The sequence below is a fragment of the Aquarana catesbeiana genome, linkage group LG03, assembly GCF_042186555.1.
Source record: "Aquarana catesbeiana isolate 2022-GZ linkage group LG03, ASM4218655v1, whole genome shotgun sequence".
Lineage (NCBI taxonomy): Eukaryota > Metazoa > Chordata > Amphibia > Anura > Ranidae > Aquarana > Aquarana catesbeiana.
Window position 1 is genome coordinate 331,536,286 of NC_133326.1, and position 18,161 is coordinate 331,554,446.

At 42.9% G+C, this 18,161-nt stretch overlaps 1 protein-coding gene across 3 annotated transcripts in view; it reads left to right on the forward strand.

The window, feature by feature from the left end:
• F12 (coagulation factor XII) overlaps nucleotides 1-18,161 on the forward strand; it is a 141,786-nt gene that overhangs the window by 102,216 nt on the left and 21,409 nt on the right. For 2 of the 3 annotated variants that reach the window (XM_073620518.1, XM_073620520.1), the window contains 4 exons: nucleotides 5,380-5,725; nucleotides 6,858-6,994; nucleotides 16,590-16,730; nucleotides 16,813-16,985. In XM_073620518.1, coding sequence (XP_073476619.1) covers nucleotides 5,380-5,725; nucleotides 6,858-6,994; nucleotides 16,590-16,730; nucleotides 16,813-16,985 — 797 coding nt within the window. The remainder of the gene's footprint in view (nucleotides 1-5,379; nucleotides 5,726-6,857; nucleotides 6,995-16,589; nucleotides 16,731-16,812; nucleotides 16,986-18,161) is intronic. The other variant, XM_073620519.1, reaches the window with a different exon arrangement.

The following is an 18,161-nucleotide window of genomic DNA, read 5'->3' on the forward strand; positions in this document are numbered from 1 at the left end:
TTTTTTTGTTTATATATATATTTATGGATTTTCCCTGAGATGCTGTATGATGTAATTTGGATTGATTAAGGTATAGCCCAATCTGCATCTGAGTTGTTTTTCAAGCTGGTATTTATTAATTAAAGGTGGTTGTTAGGAAACATCATATTTAAGGTGGAACATGCACACTGCCTGATTAACCCCTTGAAGAAGTTGTCATTACAACAAAACGTGTTGGGGTGGAGCCAGACAGTGTGTGTGAAGGAAGCTAACAAATAGGCTGATCCAGTACTTCCTTTTGTACACAGTGCGGCTGCTGTCTGCAGTATCTGCAAGAGCGCTGTGAGTTTGAGCTGATATCGCACTTAGCTGATTGAGATGAGCTGTTTTTCTATGGAAGATGTGAGTATATGATATACTGACAAATAAATAGTTATTTTGATGACCTTTTTTCCTATATGGGCATTCACCAATGAATGAGAACTGAGATTCTTGATATCTGAAGGCAGCTTGCTAGCCAGAGGTGTGGATCAACAAATATTATCTCTCAAGCGCTGCTGCCATTCTTGAGAAAGTTTGCCTATTTTGATTGGTGTGTGTATGCCCATTTATGCAGGGGAGGGCAGCACATGCTGAATGCATGGAGCTGTTTTGAAGTGGATACTGATATTTTGTTATCACCAAAAAGTAAAGCAAGTAAGCTTGTTTAATTTGTTGGATTTTGGACACTTTGTTTCTTCAAATAGCACAGGGATTCTTTTGGACATTTTGAAAAAGATTTATTGACTTGTTGTTTAGATAATGTACAATAGTCACAGAAGTTCTCTTATCATAATGCAGATGTTTTCACAGATGTGTATTTAACTAGGGGTTTTTATTCTCGGTTAATATGTATATGTCCAATAGAAGAATGGTAACTGCATATAACGGCCACAGCAAGTCTGCAAACCCAAGTGAAGAGGTGAAGTGAAGTGTCAGGAAGAGGTCATGCCAGAATGGAAGTTGGCGCATCAAAGTGATCACTGGTGCACAAGCACAAGTTGGCTCTGACCATAAATATGCATGCATCTGCGTGTTTTCTTTTCAGAGTGTGCATGGATGTGTGCGCATGCTTGCTACTGGAGTTGGTACAAAGCTGGCTATTTAAACTGGACAACTGCATATGGAGAGTTATAACATGTCTTCTGCAGTGAGTCTGTGACCAGCGTTTTCCTGATTGACTACCTGATACCGACCCAGCTTGCTAAGAACTGTTTCTGCTCATTTGTACTGAACTCAGTCTTAACCTCGACTGCGCTTCTCCTTACTCCTTCAATTCTTGTCTTCTAGTCTTGTACTAATTTCGGCTTAAACTCTAACCACGCACTTGCTGCATCTCAATACCTGATCTAGCCACAGTTGCAGACCTAGCTTACTTGATTTTGCACAAGTCTTGTGTTTCTGTTTCACAACTACTCACCTGCAGTCAATACACCAATCTGCTTACCTGTCCGCTGATCCAGTGATCCTGTTGTGGTGTTCCTTCCTACTGCTCCAGTGACCTGCCTTCTGCCTGTCATCCTACCAGGGGTAAGTTGACATATCACTGACCAGACCACAGGCTTCTTTCCATCGGCCTCAGTATCCAGCAGACCAGCTAGAGACTTGTGCCATACTATGCCCTTGTGCCACCTATCTGCTCTATCAGGGGCCCTGGGCTGAAGGTGAAAGAGAGGCTGTTCTTATCTCTTTAGGCTCTTTGGTTGGGTATGTGACAAGATCTCAACAATAGTCAAAAAAATATATATAAGAATGTGTCAGTTGGTTTAGCTTCCCGAGCACCTACCTAAAGCTGAAAAATTTGTGTTGGGTGGGCTGGTCTTTTAAGATTTGAACCACATCTACTACTGCCAAACTACTCACTGTGCATTATAGTGTTTAGGGACCTTAAATCCTGTACAGAGAAGAAATATAATTCAAGTTTTGGAAGACTGACATGCTAACTGATAAGTATAGTTTTTTTTCAGTGTGACTTCCATAGATCAGCAGTGTCTACTATTACAGACACTTTAAAGAACAGCTACTATCAAAATAAATCTACTGTATTTTAATACTCTTAATAACCCAGCCAGACTCATCATCACTTAAAAGCGATTACTCTGTTATGTCTTCAAAAAAATCAAAAGCATTGCTACTGCTATAATAGACTTGGATTATTTACCTCTCTGAAAAATAAGAAAGGGTATTCAGCGCTGACAAAAAAAAATTTGAATGAAGGCGAATTGCAAGTTGACACTCAAGGTTTAACTCAAACAAAATACCTTAAATACACATTTATAATAAAACAGTGCTGCGCAATTCATAAAGATAATGCTATAAAAATGCTACATATACAATAAATTATATCTGAGAGTCCCAAATTGCATGCAAGTGACAACAGCACAAATCTCCAATATGGTGCGGTGAGAAACACACACTGAAATAATGAGTCCAGTGACAATAATCCCTCCACCACAGGAAACAGATGGCCTCTCACCTCATCAATTCAACCTGAAACAGGTCACATAGCAATAAACAGATCACAAGGCAGAGACGGTCCCCACTCTGAACAGAGTCCTCAGGTCCTCAGATCCACACTCAATAGATTCAACCATATAAATGAAGCAGAGGAGAAAGATCTAGTGCTCACTGTTTAAAATCATTTATTGTTTAAAAAATGTGAAGAAACACATTTACATTTGGCGGCACTCAGACCCGAGTGCCGGCGCAGAAACGAAAGATGTAAACAAAACCAACAAGATGGCCGCGGGTGACGTCATATGTGACTCCTGACCCCTGTACGCATTATGTCCGTGGGCGTGACTTCATCAGAGCCAGGGGACCTGCACCTGAAAATGTCTCTGACACCCAGAGACTTCACCTAAAGGATCCAGTCCACACAGTCTCACTGGAAGGTATCTGGAAAAAGCTGAATGGGCACAGCTGCTTCCCTGGCCTTGTGAGTACTGACTTTATTACAAGATCCTGGTGGCTGTGTCCTATTGGGATAACTGGGCCAAGTAATTCCTCTCCTAAGGGGTCCCTTCCTCCGGCCATCACTAGTGAGAGAGAACTCTAGCCATCATCTTTATCTGTGCTGCAGTCATCATCATTCTCTGTGCTGTAGACATTACCTTTGCCTGTGTTAAAGCTACTTCATGTTCCCCAACTGTGAAGCTATAGACTGTTCTAGTCTAGCTATGCATAGCTGGTTGTGAAGGAGTGGACAGGGAAGCCGGCCACTGTGTCCTTAACAATGGATGTGTCATTAGCTGTCAACAGGCTTCCCCGCTGACAGCTGAATGAAAAAAAAAAAAAAAACATTGCTGGCAATAGAAAAGGTAAAAAAACAAACGGTGTGGGGGTCTCCCCCCAAACCATATCAGGCCCTTCGGGTCTGGTATGGATTTTAAAGGGAAACCCAATGCCAAAATTAAAAAAAAAATGGAGTGGGATCCCCCCCAAAATTCATACCAGACCCTTATCTGAGCATGCAGCCTGGCAGGTCAGGAAAGGGGGGGATGAGCGAGTGCCCCCCCTTTTAAACCATAGCAGGCCACAAGCCCTCAAAATGAGGGGGTGCTTTGGGACAAGGGCCTCTTCCCGACAACCCTGGGGGGTGGTTGTGGGTTTTTTTCGGGCAGGGGACTTATTGGAATCTAGAAGCCCACTTTAACAAGTGGGCCACCAGATCCTGCCCCCCCCCATGTGAATGAGTATGGAGTACATTGCACCCCTACCCGTTCACCAAAAAAAAGTATCAAAAACAACTAAAATCAGGAGGCAGTTTTCTCCAATGCCTTTATTAAAAAAATAAAAACAATGTCCCCCGATGTAGATCCATTTGCAATAACAATGCCCACTGCACCGCCGCACCCAAAACCCCCCTCAAAAAACGCTCCACCAGCAACAAAGCCTAACCGCTGAATGCCTGCTCCGCCATTTGACAGTTCTTAAATAGGTTAGGGGCAGGGCCACCTGGTGACGTCACCTGAAGGCACCTCCCCCTGGTGACATCACTGACCCAGCATGCACTGCCCCTTACCTATTTAAGAACTGTCAAACGGCAGAGCAGGCATTCGGCAGTTAGCCTTCGTCACGGGCATTTTTTTTTTGTTTCGGGTGCCACCCCAAAGCACCCCCCATGTTGAGGGCATGTGGCCAGGTATTGTTCATGGAGGGGCGCTCGCTCGCCCCACCCCCCTTTCCTGGCCTGCCGGGCTGCATACTTGGATAAGGGTCTGTTATTAGATTTTGGGGGAGACCCCACGCCATTTTATTTTTTTTTTCCATTTAGCCGTAGGGTTTCCCTTAAAATGCACACCAGACCCAAAGGGTCTAGTATGAATTGGGGGGACCCCCACAATGTTTTTTTAACATTTTTGTATTGCCGGTGTTCTGTCGAGAAATGCCTCCTGTCAAAAAATGCCTCCGATGGGTCTGCTCATGCGCAGTACCAAACGTAACTCCAGCTGATATGTTGATCAGCTGGCGTGATGTTGACACAGTGCATGCGCAAATCATCCGAGGCATTTTTTGTCAGGAGACAGTATTCAGCGGAGGGAGACGCTATGCAAACAGCGGAGGGAGAATGTACTTGTCAGATTTTGCCTCACTGTTGTGGGGCGGGTTTTTGGTGTGCTGAATGGCGGGTTTTGTCTGTGTTTGCCGGGGCTAGCTCTTTTGTAAGTGCCAAATGCCTGCAACCCCACTCATGCACTTAGTGCTTCCTCCCACTGTTCCCTATGTCACTACTGTGTCTTACATTGACATAGGAGCTAGTGACCTAGTGGAAGGAACTGCAGCAGAATTTACAGGCTCCTATTGCAGGAGCAATGCTTTCTGTTGACAACAGGTTAGTATCAATAGTGTCTTTGGGTTAATGATGCTTACAAATAGCAGCCCTTTCATTAATTTATAATCAGAACTGCAATTTCCCTTATACAAACAGCTATACAGATAACTTACAGTAGATCAGCCAATACAGAGTTTTTTTGAAGTTATAACCTAATACTTCTTTGCTATCTTGATTTTTGGATAAGTAATGTAGTCCCAGGTTGACTCGTAAGTTGGAGACAAGTTAGAGACGATGCTGCTTTAAGTTTTCTTTTGTGTAATTTATGTGTGGAGTGCTTTATAGCCATTTTTAAGAGGTTTTGTAATATTGTTTTTAAGTCTACTAGTAACTATTATACTGTCATGCTCTCTGATAATGACTAAGATTAGTTATGCTTGAGTTGTGTAATTAATCTTTCATGGGTTTATTCCTATTTTACTGGAACAGGAATAAGTGATCTGTAAGTGGTTGGTTGATAACTGGACATAATCAATCTTTACACCACCTTTGAATAATAGTAAATGTGTTTTTTTTATTTTTTTCAGCCAGTCCAACAAAGCCATCAAGTCCACCACGACCAACAACCAGCAAACCTCAAACACAAACCAAAAAACCTCCACTACCGACAAAAGCATCTAGTCATCCTGTTAAAACCACTGTTCTTCCTACCAGTACAGCAGTCAATAAAGATGTCAATCGGGCAATTCCTGTAGACTGTGGAAAGAGGTTCCTAAAAAGCCCTTCTATGACCTCACGTATTGTAGGAGGAATGGTGGCACTACCTGCTTCTCATCCATATATGGCAGCCATTTATATGGGACAACAGTTTTGCGGTGGATCCCTGATCTCCTCCTGCTGGGTTGTAACAGCTGCTCATTGTTTAGATGACAAGTAAGGACTGTTTTACACACATGGCTTTTATCTCATTTTTGTACTGTACCACTTTAAAGACAGTAGGGATTTTCATTTCTGGTTTTCATTATAGATAAAGTTGTAAACAACAGTTAAACTGATTCCAATATATAGATCCTCCAGTGTGAAGGTGTTGTAAAGACGAATCGTCTAGGTTGCCCCTAGTTACTACACCTATTTTATCCGCCATGCTTCTAAATAAAGAAAATGTAAAATTACCAAAGGTGTACCTTCATACCAAAAGGCTTAGAAATAATTAACAGTATCATGCCTTGTCTGTGGCAGCAACATTTTTTTAATTCATAATGGCATCTTCTAAACAAATTCCTGACAATGGTGAACCGTTTAAAAGGGAAAGAAAAGTGTGCAGAGACCCACAATCCTTGTTGCACATGATGTGGAGAATCCTGAGCCTGGCCTTAAAGTTCTGTGAGTGCCTGATCTACTGTGGCACTCATAGGCAACTAAACCTGGCTATAGATGGATAGAATTTCAGATGAAAATTCTTAAAGCAGAAGTAAACCCATCCATAAAACAGTTTCATTTCCGACACGTGTCGGAAATTTAACACTCCCATTGGTTGTGCTGTCAACCAAACTGTCAAACCATCCAATAGCTGGTGTCATAACTGATCACATGTGCAGCATCATGGCAGTTGTTGATTAAACAGAGGCAAAAATGGCAGCTTCCTTGCCTAAAAACGATAGGGGGGGGGGGGTGTTTACTTACCCTTGAAGAACTGTCTTAGGAAAATTCAGAACATTCGCTTGTCAAAAGATTTCTTTTGCTTTTAACATTTGATTTTTGAATTATTGGACTTTACTGAATAAAAGCCACATACACTGTTATAAATTCATTTCTTCAACCTGCTCCTTCAAATTTTCTCGTCATGCGGTCAAAAACGAATGTTGATTTGACCCACTAATGATTAGAAAAACAAACAAACTTTCTTAGAACCTTCTTTTTCCCAATAATTTTCCATCAAAATTCTATCCATCTATTGCCAGATTTAGATCTTCTCAATTTTATATGGAAGGCCAAGTGTGTGGCCTATTGTTCTTCTGTCAGGCATTATCAGCTTAAGCATGCACTGTTTTTTTTTTTTTTTCAGACCAAGCGTGAACACAATCACCGTGGTGCTAGGGCAGAGTCTATTCAACACTACAGACCATCGTACAGTAAAATTTTCTGTGAAGAAATACATTCTTCATGAACTATATTCTGAAGTGACTTTCCAAAATGATATAGGTAATTATGACATCTGCATGAACAGGCTGGATCATTTATACCAAGTGTTCAAAGTGTATACTGAGTAGAAGGCAAGCCACATCGTGTTCATTTTATTTAATGGTTCAGCCCACAGTCCTTAGAGTATGATGTTTGTCTTCGGTTTACATAAATACAACAGGTGGCTGGTTGATCTTTATGCACTATGAACTGAATTTAATTTAGCTTCAAGTATATGTAAACCATGTGAACTTTTTTTGGTCTGTTAAATAAACCTTTGAAAATAGAAGCATAGGTGCAGCGCTTACTGCGGGGAACTATTGCATCCAGACATAGAATCCACATATGTAATGCTACCCCCGGAGAAGCCACTTAACGTATGTTTGGTTCTGTACTCTGCCTTTCAACCCCAAGAATGGGCCAACCCCTCTGGCACACCTACTTGATAATATTAGTGCAGAACCCAGCAATAGAGAGGAAACACAGTGGTGATAAACCATAAAGTATATTTACTGAGGCCTTGGGTTCCGTCATGTCACCAGCTGTGGTAGTAAATAGAGACTCACACAATATCAATGAACCACTCAGAAATGTTTACTTGAGATAAAGAATAGACATAATAAAATGGCATGAACACACAAGTTATAACTGACAGCAAATATCACTTAATTCCAATCTACAGAATGTGTACCTTCGTTACCTAAAAAGGTATATGTGAACAGGTACACAGGGATGTGAATATCCAACACCGTCAAGGCATGTATTGGATATCCGTCCCCTGAGGCCTCAGCACACAGACCAGCATAAATGAACACAACGTATGCACACAGTAACACAGTGCAACGTTTTTGGATGTCCCAATAAAATGGCTCGCCCTAGGTTGTAATACCGTAATCAACCCTGCATATAGAGCAGCAGAACTTGGCAGAAAAGATAGATGGTAAAAGTTCTTTGACTCCAGATATCTTCAGCTAGCCTGTAGTTTAAACTGCAGTATTTGTAATCCACAAGGCAAAGGAGAATAAATAACTTACAGCACAGGGAACAAACAAACCCCAGAGTTCAGCTGTATGATACTTGTGAAGAAGTAGATTCACCTCCGTGGAACTACAAGTCTCACCAGCAGTCTGTAAAATAACTCATTCAGCAATACTGTGCACTCTACTGGAATGGGCATGTGCCCTCTCACCACAATAGACTCAGAGGCTGTAAGGCTCTGTCCGGACTCCCCTCCTGATGTCTCCATCTGGTGAAAATGGCGCCGCCACACTGTGCTGCCACTCCCAATCGACTGAAGTGCAGGGGCTTCCAGTTGCTCTGAAGTGCAGGCCGGTCCACTTGCTAGAATAGCAGGGCTGTCTTCCATAGATCCCTCAGAGGCAGGCGATCTGGCTCTCTGCTGTATAGGCCACAGTCTCTCACTCACACACAGACCTCCTCCTGACAGGATTTGAATGGCGTCCAGAGAGACCGAAAACAGGCCACGCCTCAGATCTTCTGATAGCACTCTGTAGTGCTGTGTGGAAAACCTGTCCCTCTCTCTTTTCTCTCACTTCAGCACTTCCCTCTCCTTATTTACCTCAGCACTTCCTGAAACTCCCTTTTTTTCCCAGTAGGCAGTTCTGTGCACTTTACATTGTCTGTCATGTAGTTCAGGGCTGATCCAGCTAACAGAGTCACTTCCTCCTCCAGACTACATCACCCACAATGCTTTGCTGCATTTCTCTTTGCTGCACTTTCCTTGTGATTGGCTGTCAGTCTCTTCCAATGGGGAGGCTACAGAGCAAGCAGATCTGTGTGTCTCTGTATGTGAGAGAAAAAGAAGGGGGGTGAAAAGCCCACGCAGCTGCTAGCAGGCATCTCTCTGCCTCATAGATGCAATCAGCCTGGAGAGGTACCTGCTGCACATACATGTGCCCAGGTTCAGGGTGTCCTCCCAAACTGTAAACAAGTATGAAACTAAGAAGGAGAGCCAGAAACTCTTGCATCCATGTTGCAATTTTATTGGCTATGTATTAGTGGCATAAAAAGAAGCTAACGCGTTTCGGTGAGAGCCTTACTCATAGTATGTAACATACTGAAATGACAATTATATATACAAAACTCCACCCATAAACAAATTGGTGTGTTACAATCACATAATTAACTAATTAACCCCCTTCCTGAAAGGCAATTTTTTGCGATAATGCACTGCAGTCACGCTTTAAATGACAGTTGCACGGTCATGCGACACTGTACCCAAATAAAATTTATGTCCTTTTTTCACCACAAATTCTTTTGGAGGTGTTTGATCACCTATGCAGTTTTTAATTTTTGTGCTTTAAACAAAAAAAGATCGCCCATTTTGAAAAAAAAATATATTTTTTACTTTCTGCTTTGAAACACATCCAACACATCCAAACTATGGGATAGATTTATGGACTTTTTGTTTTTTAATTGTTTTTACTAGTAATGGCAGCGGCCAGCGGTTTTTAGCGGGACTGTGACATTGTGGCGGAGAAATCTGACACTAAGTGACAATTTTTGGGGACCAGTGACACCAATATAGTGATCAATGCTAAAAAATTGAACTGTCACAGTATAAATGACACTGGTAGGGAAGGGGTTTACATCAGGGGCGATTAAAGGGTTAACTGTGTTCCCGGGGAGTGCTTTCTTACTTTGTGGGAGATGGCTTAACTGAGGAAAGACAGAGATCGGTGTTCCTACTTAGCAGAAACACAAAATCTCTGTCTTTCTTACTAGTAGAACGGAAAACTGCCTTGTTTACTCTCTGAATAATCACCGGACCCGCTGATTGACTCTCGCTGTGTCAAATCACCATGGGAGCGGGGCTGTGGCGCACCCCAGAGACGAACAGAGGAATCACGTAAAGTAAGTGATTTGGTGCAAAAGGGCCGCCCTGCCACAGTATATGTACTTGGGGCGGTCCTTAAGCAGTTAACCACTTGCTTACTGGGCACTTAAACCCCCCACCTGCCCAGACCAATTTGCAGCTTTAAGCGCTGTCACAATTTGAATGACAATTGCGTGGCCATGCTACAGTGTACCCAAATTAAATTTTTATAATTTTTTATAATACCACCAAAAAAACACCAATTTTTTGGTGGTATTTCATCACCTCTGGGTTTTTTATTTTTTGTTAAAAAAAAATGAAAAAAGACCGAAAATTTTGAAAAAAAAAATACCAGTTTTATATATTGTTAAAAAAATTTTGCAAACAGGTAATTTTTCTCCTTCATTAATGTATGCTGATGAGGCTGCACTGATGGGCACTGATAGGCTGCATTGATGGGCACTGATGGGGTGGCACTAGTGGGCACTGATGGGGTGGCACTAGTGGGCACTGATAGCTGGCACTGATAGCTGGCAATGATGGGCAATGATAGCTGGCAATGATGGGCACTGATGGGTGGCAGTGATGGACAGTGATGGGCACTGGTAAGTGACACTGATAGGCAGCACTGCTAGGTGGCACAAACGAGGTATTGATTGGCACCACTGGTGGGCATTGATAGGTGGCACTCGTGGGCATTGATAGTTGGCACTGATTGGAGGCACTGATATAGACTGGTGGACACTGATATGCACTGTGTGGGCACTGGCAGGTAGCACTGGTGGGCACAGATGAGGTGGCTGTGCCTCTTCCTCTTCGGGACCGATGTCCCTTACACAGAAGCTGGTGATCGGCTTTTTCTTCCCCTCAGGAGAAAAAAAAAAAGATTACCGATCTTCTGTTTACATCACGTGATCAGCTGTCATTGGCTGACAGCTGATCACGTGGTAAGGGGCCGAGATCTGTGATCACCCGAGTCTCATTGACTTCACTGACATTGATATCACAGCGCGCGCCAGGGGGCACGCGGGGAGCCTGCAAAGGGGAAAACGTCTATTGACGGCCTCCTGGCAATGTAGGTCCGCGCTGTAGCCATCATTCGGCTATAGCGCGGATGGGAACAGGTTAAACAAGTAAAAACATAGTCAAAGGAGAGAGGGAAAATGGTGCTGAATTGCAAAGATAGTTTCAAAGAACATCTTTATATCAATAACATTTCATATGAATAAAAACTAGTAAATTCCAGATTGACATATAGGTGTACCTCAGAGAAAATCCAAAAAGTTTAAAATCCAATATTATTGAGATCGATGCAGAGTTCAGCTACATCTGAAAAATGTATCAAACCAAAATAATAAACATGAAAAAGAAAGCGAAAAAGAGATATTTAGAAAAACAGACTCATATACTGTATATCAAATCCCCCATAGCTGTACAGTCATAATAAGATGTCTTTATGATGAGATAATGCACTTGAGGGCTAAGAATATGAACGAACGTTACTCACTAGGGGGAGAACCTTTTGGGGATTCCAGGATGGAAAAAGATCTGGTGGTCCTGGTAGATGACAGGCTTAGCAATCGCATGCAATGCCGAGCTGCAGCAAGCAAAGCTAGCAGAATATTAGCATGCATAAAAAATAGCATTCCAGAGATAAAACTATAATCCTGCCATTTTATAGAACTCTGGTTCGGCCACATCTGTAGTATACCATCCAGTTCTGGTCACCAATCTTTAGAAAGGATGTGCTGGAACTGGAGCAAGGCCAAAAAAGGGCAACAAAATTAATAAGGGGACTAGAGGACCTCAGTTACAAGGAAAGACTACAAACATTGAAGTTATTCTCCCTGGGGAAGAGAAGCTTGGGGAAGGGGAGCATAGGGAGGAAACCATTAAGCTACAGGGAGTATAAGAAAACATGTGATCACTCAATGAAATTGGAGGAGAAGTGGTTTAACCTTAAACTGCATAGGGGGTTTTTCACTATCAGGATGGTAAGGTTGTTTAATTCCACAATCGGTGGTGTCAGCGGAAATATTCATAGTTTCAAAAAACTCCTAGATGGGCATCTTAGCGAGCAGATTATACAGGGATATGAGATATGATTTTTGACATGAGCACCCACACCCACACAGGTTGGACTGGTGTCTTTATTCAACCTTACCAACTATGTAACTATGAGATGAAAACAGAAGCAGTAAATGGCAATCTCTATTTTAGGAAAAGATCAGTCTGACTTGATCAGGCTTGTCTGTCTATCCGTTCCGGTTCCTGAACTCTGGCTATGTTTTGACTACATTTACTCCGTTTACCTTTTTTTATTATTAAACAAGTGTGATTTGACTTAACTTCTGTCTCAGTCTGATTCATGGTTTCTGACAGTAGGCGAAGGCCATGAATTCAGAAGATGCAGTCAATCCACTTGTTGGCAATATTTTTTCCAGATTGGATGAACAGGATCATCGCATGGATCAGTTTGCCATGGCATTACAAACGCTCCTGAGTCGCACGGCTCACCTGAAATCTCCCACTGTGGCTGCTCTGGTACAACCTATGTTGCAAGCCATCCCTGCTGCTGCTCTAGTCTCTGTTCAGGCACCCGCCTTGAGTATTACCTCTATAAGAGGTATGTCTGGTTCCGCTCCACTTCCCCAGCGATTTGGGGGCAATCCAGTCCAATGCAGAGGGTTTCTCAACCAGGTTGACATATACAATGAGATGCTGCCCCAGGAGTTTCCCACGGACAGAAGCAAAGTAGGTTTTGTGATATCCTAGCTTTCTGAGAGAGCCTTGGCCTGGGCAAACCCTCTATGGGAGACACAAAAACCTGTTGTCTTGAGTTACCCTGAGTTTGTGGCTTCTTTTAAAAGGGTATTTGACGTTCCTGCATGCTCCGCTTCTGCTGACAAGTGCCTCATGTCTATCAAACAGAGTACGAGAACTGCTGCCGATTACACCATTGAATTTCGTACTCTGGCAGCAGAGGTTTCTTGGAACAATGAGGTCCTCGTGGCTACTTTTTCTCATGGTCTCTCAGATACCATCAAGGATGAGATAGCAGCCCGAGATATACTCATTGAGCTGGAGAAGTTGATCACGTTTGCCATCCTCATTGACTCCAGACTCAGAGAAAGACTCCCTTTTTGAGGAGCTCTTGCGGAAGCCTCCTGTACATTTGTCCCCAAACTTTGCAGTCCCACCCTTGCCTCCCTCACCTCCCATACCTCCTGGTACCGAGTCAGTCTGTAAAGATGAACCCATGCACTTGGGCTTCACGTGTCTTTCTGATGAGAGACCCCTTAGGAGGAGGGAGAGATTGTACCTTTATTGTGGCCAGGCAGGTCACTTTTTGAAAAACGCCCAAACCTTGAGGTCCTGTCACGGACAGACCTTAGGTGGCGTTGTTTCATCCCGAGTTATCCAGAAAGATAAGGCCCTTGTTTTGATCACCCTATTTTGGGCTGAGTCATCCGTCGAGATAAAGGCTCTAATCGACTCTGGGGCTACAGGCCTGTTCATTGATGCTGCCTTTGAATCGAAGCACTCGATTCTGCTGCAACTGCACGACACTCCACTTGCCATTGACAGGAGACCTCTACAGCCTGCCCATGTCACTCATGAGACTGTTCCATTGTCCATAGCCGTAGGGGCTCTTCACCATGAGATAATCCAATTCCAAGTTATTTCCTCACCTAAGTTTCCGCTGGTTATTGGTTATCCTTGGTTACAGAGGCACAACCCCTGTTTTGATTGGCTCCGTGCTGAGGTTCTCTCCTGGTCGCCACAATGCAGTAAGACATGCTTCTAGAAGGTAGCCAAGGTCCTGTGCACCTCTTCACTCCTCCCTGCCAGAGGAGTACCGTGATTTTAGCGATGTCTTTGACAAAGGTCAAGCCGGTAGTTTGCTTCCACACTGGTCGTATGATTGCGCAATTGACCTTCAACCTGGTGCCATACCCCCTCGTGGCCGGGTTTACCCTTTGTCGGTCTTGGAGGATAAGGCCATGGAGGAGTATATTGCAGACACACTTTCTCGAGGTTTCATCCGCAAAACCTCATCTCCTGCTGGTGCTGGTTTCTTCTTTGTGAGGAAGAAGAGTGGTGAACTGAGACCTTGTATTGATTATAGGGGTCTCAATCGTTTCACGATTAAGAATGCCTATCCGATTCCGTTGATTACAGAGTTATTTGACCACCTCAAGGGAGCAATGGTTTTCATGAAGCTTGATTTGAGAGGGGCATACAATCTCGTGAAGATAAAGGAGGGCGACGAGTGTAAAACTGCATTTAATACCAGAACAGGCCATTATGAGTACCTCGTAATGCCTTTTGGCCTTTTGTATTGCCCCGGCAGTTTTCCAGGAATTTAACGATGTCCTCCGAGATTTGTTGCAGTTCTGTGTAGTGGTTTATCTCGACGATATCCTCATATTTTCCAAGTCCCTGGAGAGCCAGAACACAGATGTCTGTCATGTGCCTCAGAAACTAAGAGAGAACAATCTCTATTGTAAATTGGAGAAGTGCGAATTCAATCGTGAACAGGTTAAATTCCTGGGTTATGTAATTTCCACTGCTTGTTTTTCGATGGACCCAGAGAAACTTTCAGCGGTCCTACAGTGGCCCTGACCCGTGGGTTTACGTCCTCTGCAGCATTTTCTTGGCTTTGCCAACTATTATCAGAAGTTTATTTGTAACTTCTCATCTCTGGTCAAGCCCCTGACTGATATGACCAGAAAGGACGGTAACCCACAGAGTTGGTCTCCAGAGTCCATTAAGGCCTTTGAGAGTCTCAAGGCTGCCTTTGTTTCTGCTCCTGTGTTGGCACATCCTGATCCTACGTTATCTTTTATCCTTGAGGTTGATGCTTCTGAGACTAGAGTTGGTGCCCTTCTGTCTCAACATCCTACCTCTGAGAATGCTATGCATCCTTGTGGCTACTTTTCCAAGAATTTGTCACCTGCGGAGTGCAGTTACGAGATTGTTGACAGAGAGCTGTTAGCGATCTTTTTAGCCCTGAAAGAATGGAGACATCTCCTCGAAGGTACCACTGTGCCATTTTTCATTCTTATTGACCATAAGAATCTCACATTTTTGTCTGAGGTTAAACGCCTCTCTACCAGAAGGGCGCAATGGGCTCTTTTCTTCTAGTTTCAATTACATTGTCTCATTCTGACGCTTTGTCACGACAATTTTCCTCCACTTCCAAGATAGAGTCAGTTTCGGTTCCTGTGATTCCTCCTGATCGTATTCTGGGTACGGTTCGCACCAGTCTCGCTTCTCCTTTGGATGACAAAATTCTTGCAGGTCAGGTCCATGCTCCTCCTGAGAAACCTTGTGACCGCTGCTTTGTCCCAGAGAGTCTTCGTACTGCTGTGCTCCAGACTTGCCATTCTCCCAAGGCTGCTGGCCACCCTGGGAAGAATCAACTCTTTTGGGCCATTTCCCAACAATTCTGGTCTAGTCTACATGCTGATGTAACCGCCTTCGTAGCTGCCTGTTCCATGTGTGCTCAGGGCAAGACTCCACAACACCTTCCAGTGGGCCTCCTACAACCCATACCCAATAGAGAGAGGCCCTGGACCCACCTGTCTATGGATTTCATTGTGGAGTTACCCAAATCCCAGGGCAACACATTTATCCTTATGGTGGTTGACCGATTCTCGAAAATGTCCTATTGTATTCCACTTAAGAAATTGCTCACTTCTAAGGAACTGGCTTTATTCTTGCTCTAGAGATCTTTCGCTTACATGACAAGGGTAGTCATATGTTGATGATATCCTGCTCGTCAGTCCTGCCTACTTAAGCCGTCTAGTCCAGATGATCTCTGCCTTCGCCTTGGTCACATCTCTAGAGACGCTCTCCTGTGTTCCTGTTAAAGACTTGCTTGGCTGACATTCCTTCTGGCTCCACATCCTGCTTGCTGTTCTACTACGCTCATCTCTGGCTCCCTGACATTTTGGCTTGTCTGACTATCCGTTCCGGTTCTTGAACTCTAGCTATGTTTTGACTACGTTTACTCTGTTTACCTTTTTTTATTATTATTAAACAAGTGTGATTTGACTGTACTTCTGTCTCAGTCTGATTCATGGTTTGTGACACTCATCTATAGTTTAACCCAATAGCAATCCTAGTGCCCAAGGTGAAAATCCACTTTACCTCCCGTTCAAGGAGTTTGCAGTGGACAGCACTTCCACAGGAAGATCTTTTAACCCTTCTATAGCACTAAAGACGAATGAGCTCATGTTTCCAGCATGCATATGTTTGAAGTGTTTAGCTACATTAGCAATGTTTTTATCGTTTAGTATGGGCAGCCCCGTTGTAATGTTTGCTAATCCTAGTACGTAGGCAACTAGATGTACAGCCTAAAAAGTGCACTCGATCATGTAAACCACATTTTTCATGCTTTAAGTTGACCATGTTGCTTCTTTGCAGATACCGTACAGGGAGTGAATGTTGTCACCCTATGACAGGAAAAATGTTACCGTCATTCCCACTAGGGGAAAATAAAGAAAAACAATGCTTGAAACAAAAAAGAAAACAAATGACGCCACTATATCAAAGACTAGAAAGCAATAATATATTCCTTTTTTTTTGTTCTTGGGTTAGGATTTGAATACATGCAAGCAGCCATCTGTCACTAATGGTCATGTATTCTTATATTTAGCACTTGAGCCAATATTAGGACCAGGTAAGGCAGTATTATAAAGCGTGGAGTACAGGAAACATTTTGAAATACCCCACACACTACTTTGTGTTAACTACTATGGTTTCCCCCCTCAGCACTGGTGAGACTTCAGGATGTGAATGGAGTGTGTGCCCAGTTCTCCCAGTTTATACAGCCTGTATGTTTACCAAAGAACACCATGACAGCTGCATCTGCACAACATTGTGAAGTGGTTGGTTGGGGTCATCAGTACTCTGGTAAGTAAATAACTCAAATACTGTATGCTGTCATCAGATAGAAGATAATAAACGGTATTAGGAGGAGTCCACATTTCTTTAGAATTTTACTATTTTGTATTCATAGGGGCCGATCATTATGCCTTTTATCTGCAGGAAGCGCATGTGCCAATTCTTTCCAATACACAATGCCAATCTCCCCTTGCCCATGGTAGTAAGATAATGGCTGGTATGATGTGTGCTGGCGCCATGGAAGGAGGTGTTGATGCATGCCAAGTAAGTTAAAAATAATGTATAGTCTTTTGCTTTCAGATATACAGTTCATGTAGCACAGATTATTTATCTATGACTATTGTAGTTTCACAGCAGGCTCTGTCCGTTGTCATAATAACCAAGCAGTGGCTGCATCTGATTGAATGCAGCTGCTGTTTGGTTTACCAATGTTTCGCCCGGCTCCTTTAGATTTTTCAATTGAGGGATATTGGGAGGGAGACAGCTGACAGGGCCACCCACTGAGTGAATTTCATCTGGTTCAAAAATCGTATAGCATATGGCCAGCTTTATTTATAGCAACTTTGTTTATATGTATAGTTTGCGATTATTTATGTGTAAGTCAGCATATTTATACGTCTACTGACTTAAGGTGCCTACAGACTTTAACCTTTTACTATGGGATCAGGGAGTACATGTAGGTTTATAACGAATATATGTGCAGCGCTAAAGAAGAATGGTCATCAACACGATTGGCACAAATATACCCGACCTCAAATGAAAGTTGCCGGAGGGGCTGTAAACAAAGGGGTACATTTCTCCATATATGGTGGTCTTGCCCAAAAATAAGACCTTTTTGGGTGGAGTTAGCCCCATGGGTGATGAAGTTATCTAATAAACCCATAGAAGTATCACCTCTACATTTTCTATTCCACAGAAAGCCAGTATCAATTAAATCTTATAAAAAAAAAAAGTGTTATCCCACATCTGCTGAATGCAGCTAAAACATAGATACCCAGGTATTGGAAACAAATCACATATCCCACACTTCTGGAATGGAAAAGGGAGGTAGAGGTGATAAGGGAGGCAGAGAGATGGGTGCATAAAGTTAGAAACCAACAAGATAAATTTGAGTATATGGGCAGTATGGATACAATACTACCTGGAGATTGGGAAAGAGTAAAATACACTAGAAGGTGGATATAGGCAGGTATTGCATGTAATAGGATGTAACATTGCCGTAGAGTCAAGTCTCATCCCTCGTAAAGGTGCATCAGATATTTATTAAATGTATGTAAAGCAAATGTAGGTTATATAATTTTGTGTGGGTTTTTTTTTCCCTGTTTCACTATCCTCTATATGAAGCACATATGGATAAACACATACACACAAAATAACACATTTATAATAGATACATGTTAGCACGTAAGCTAGGAATGGAATGTAGATCCTTTATTTGGG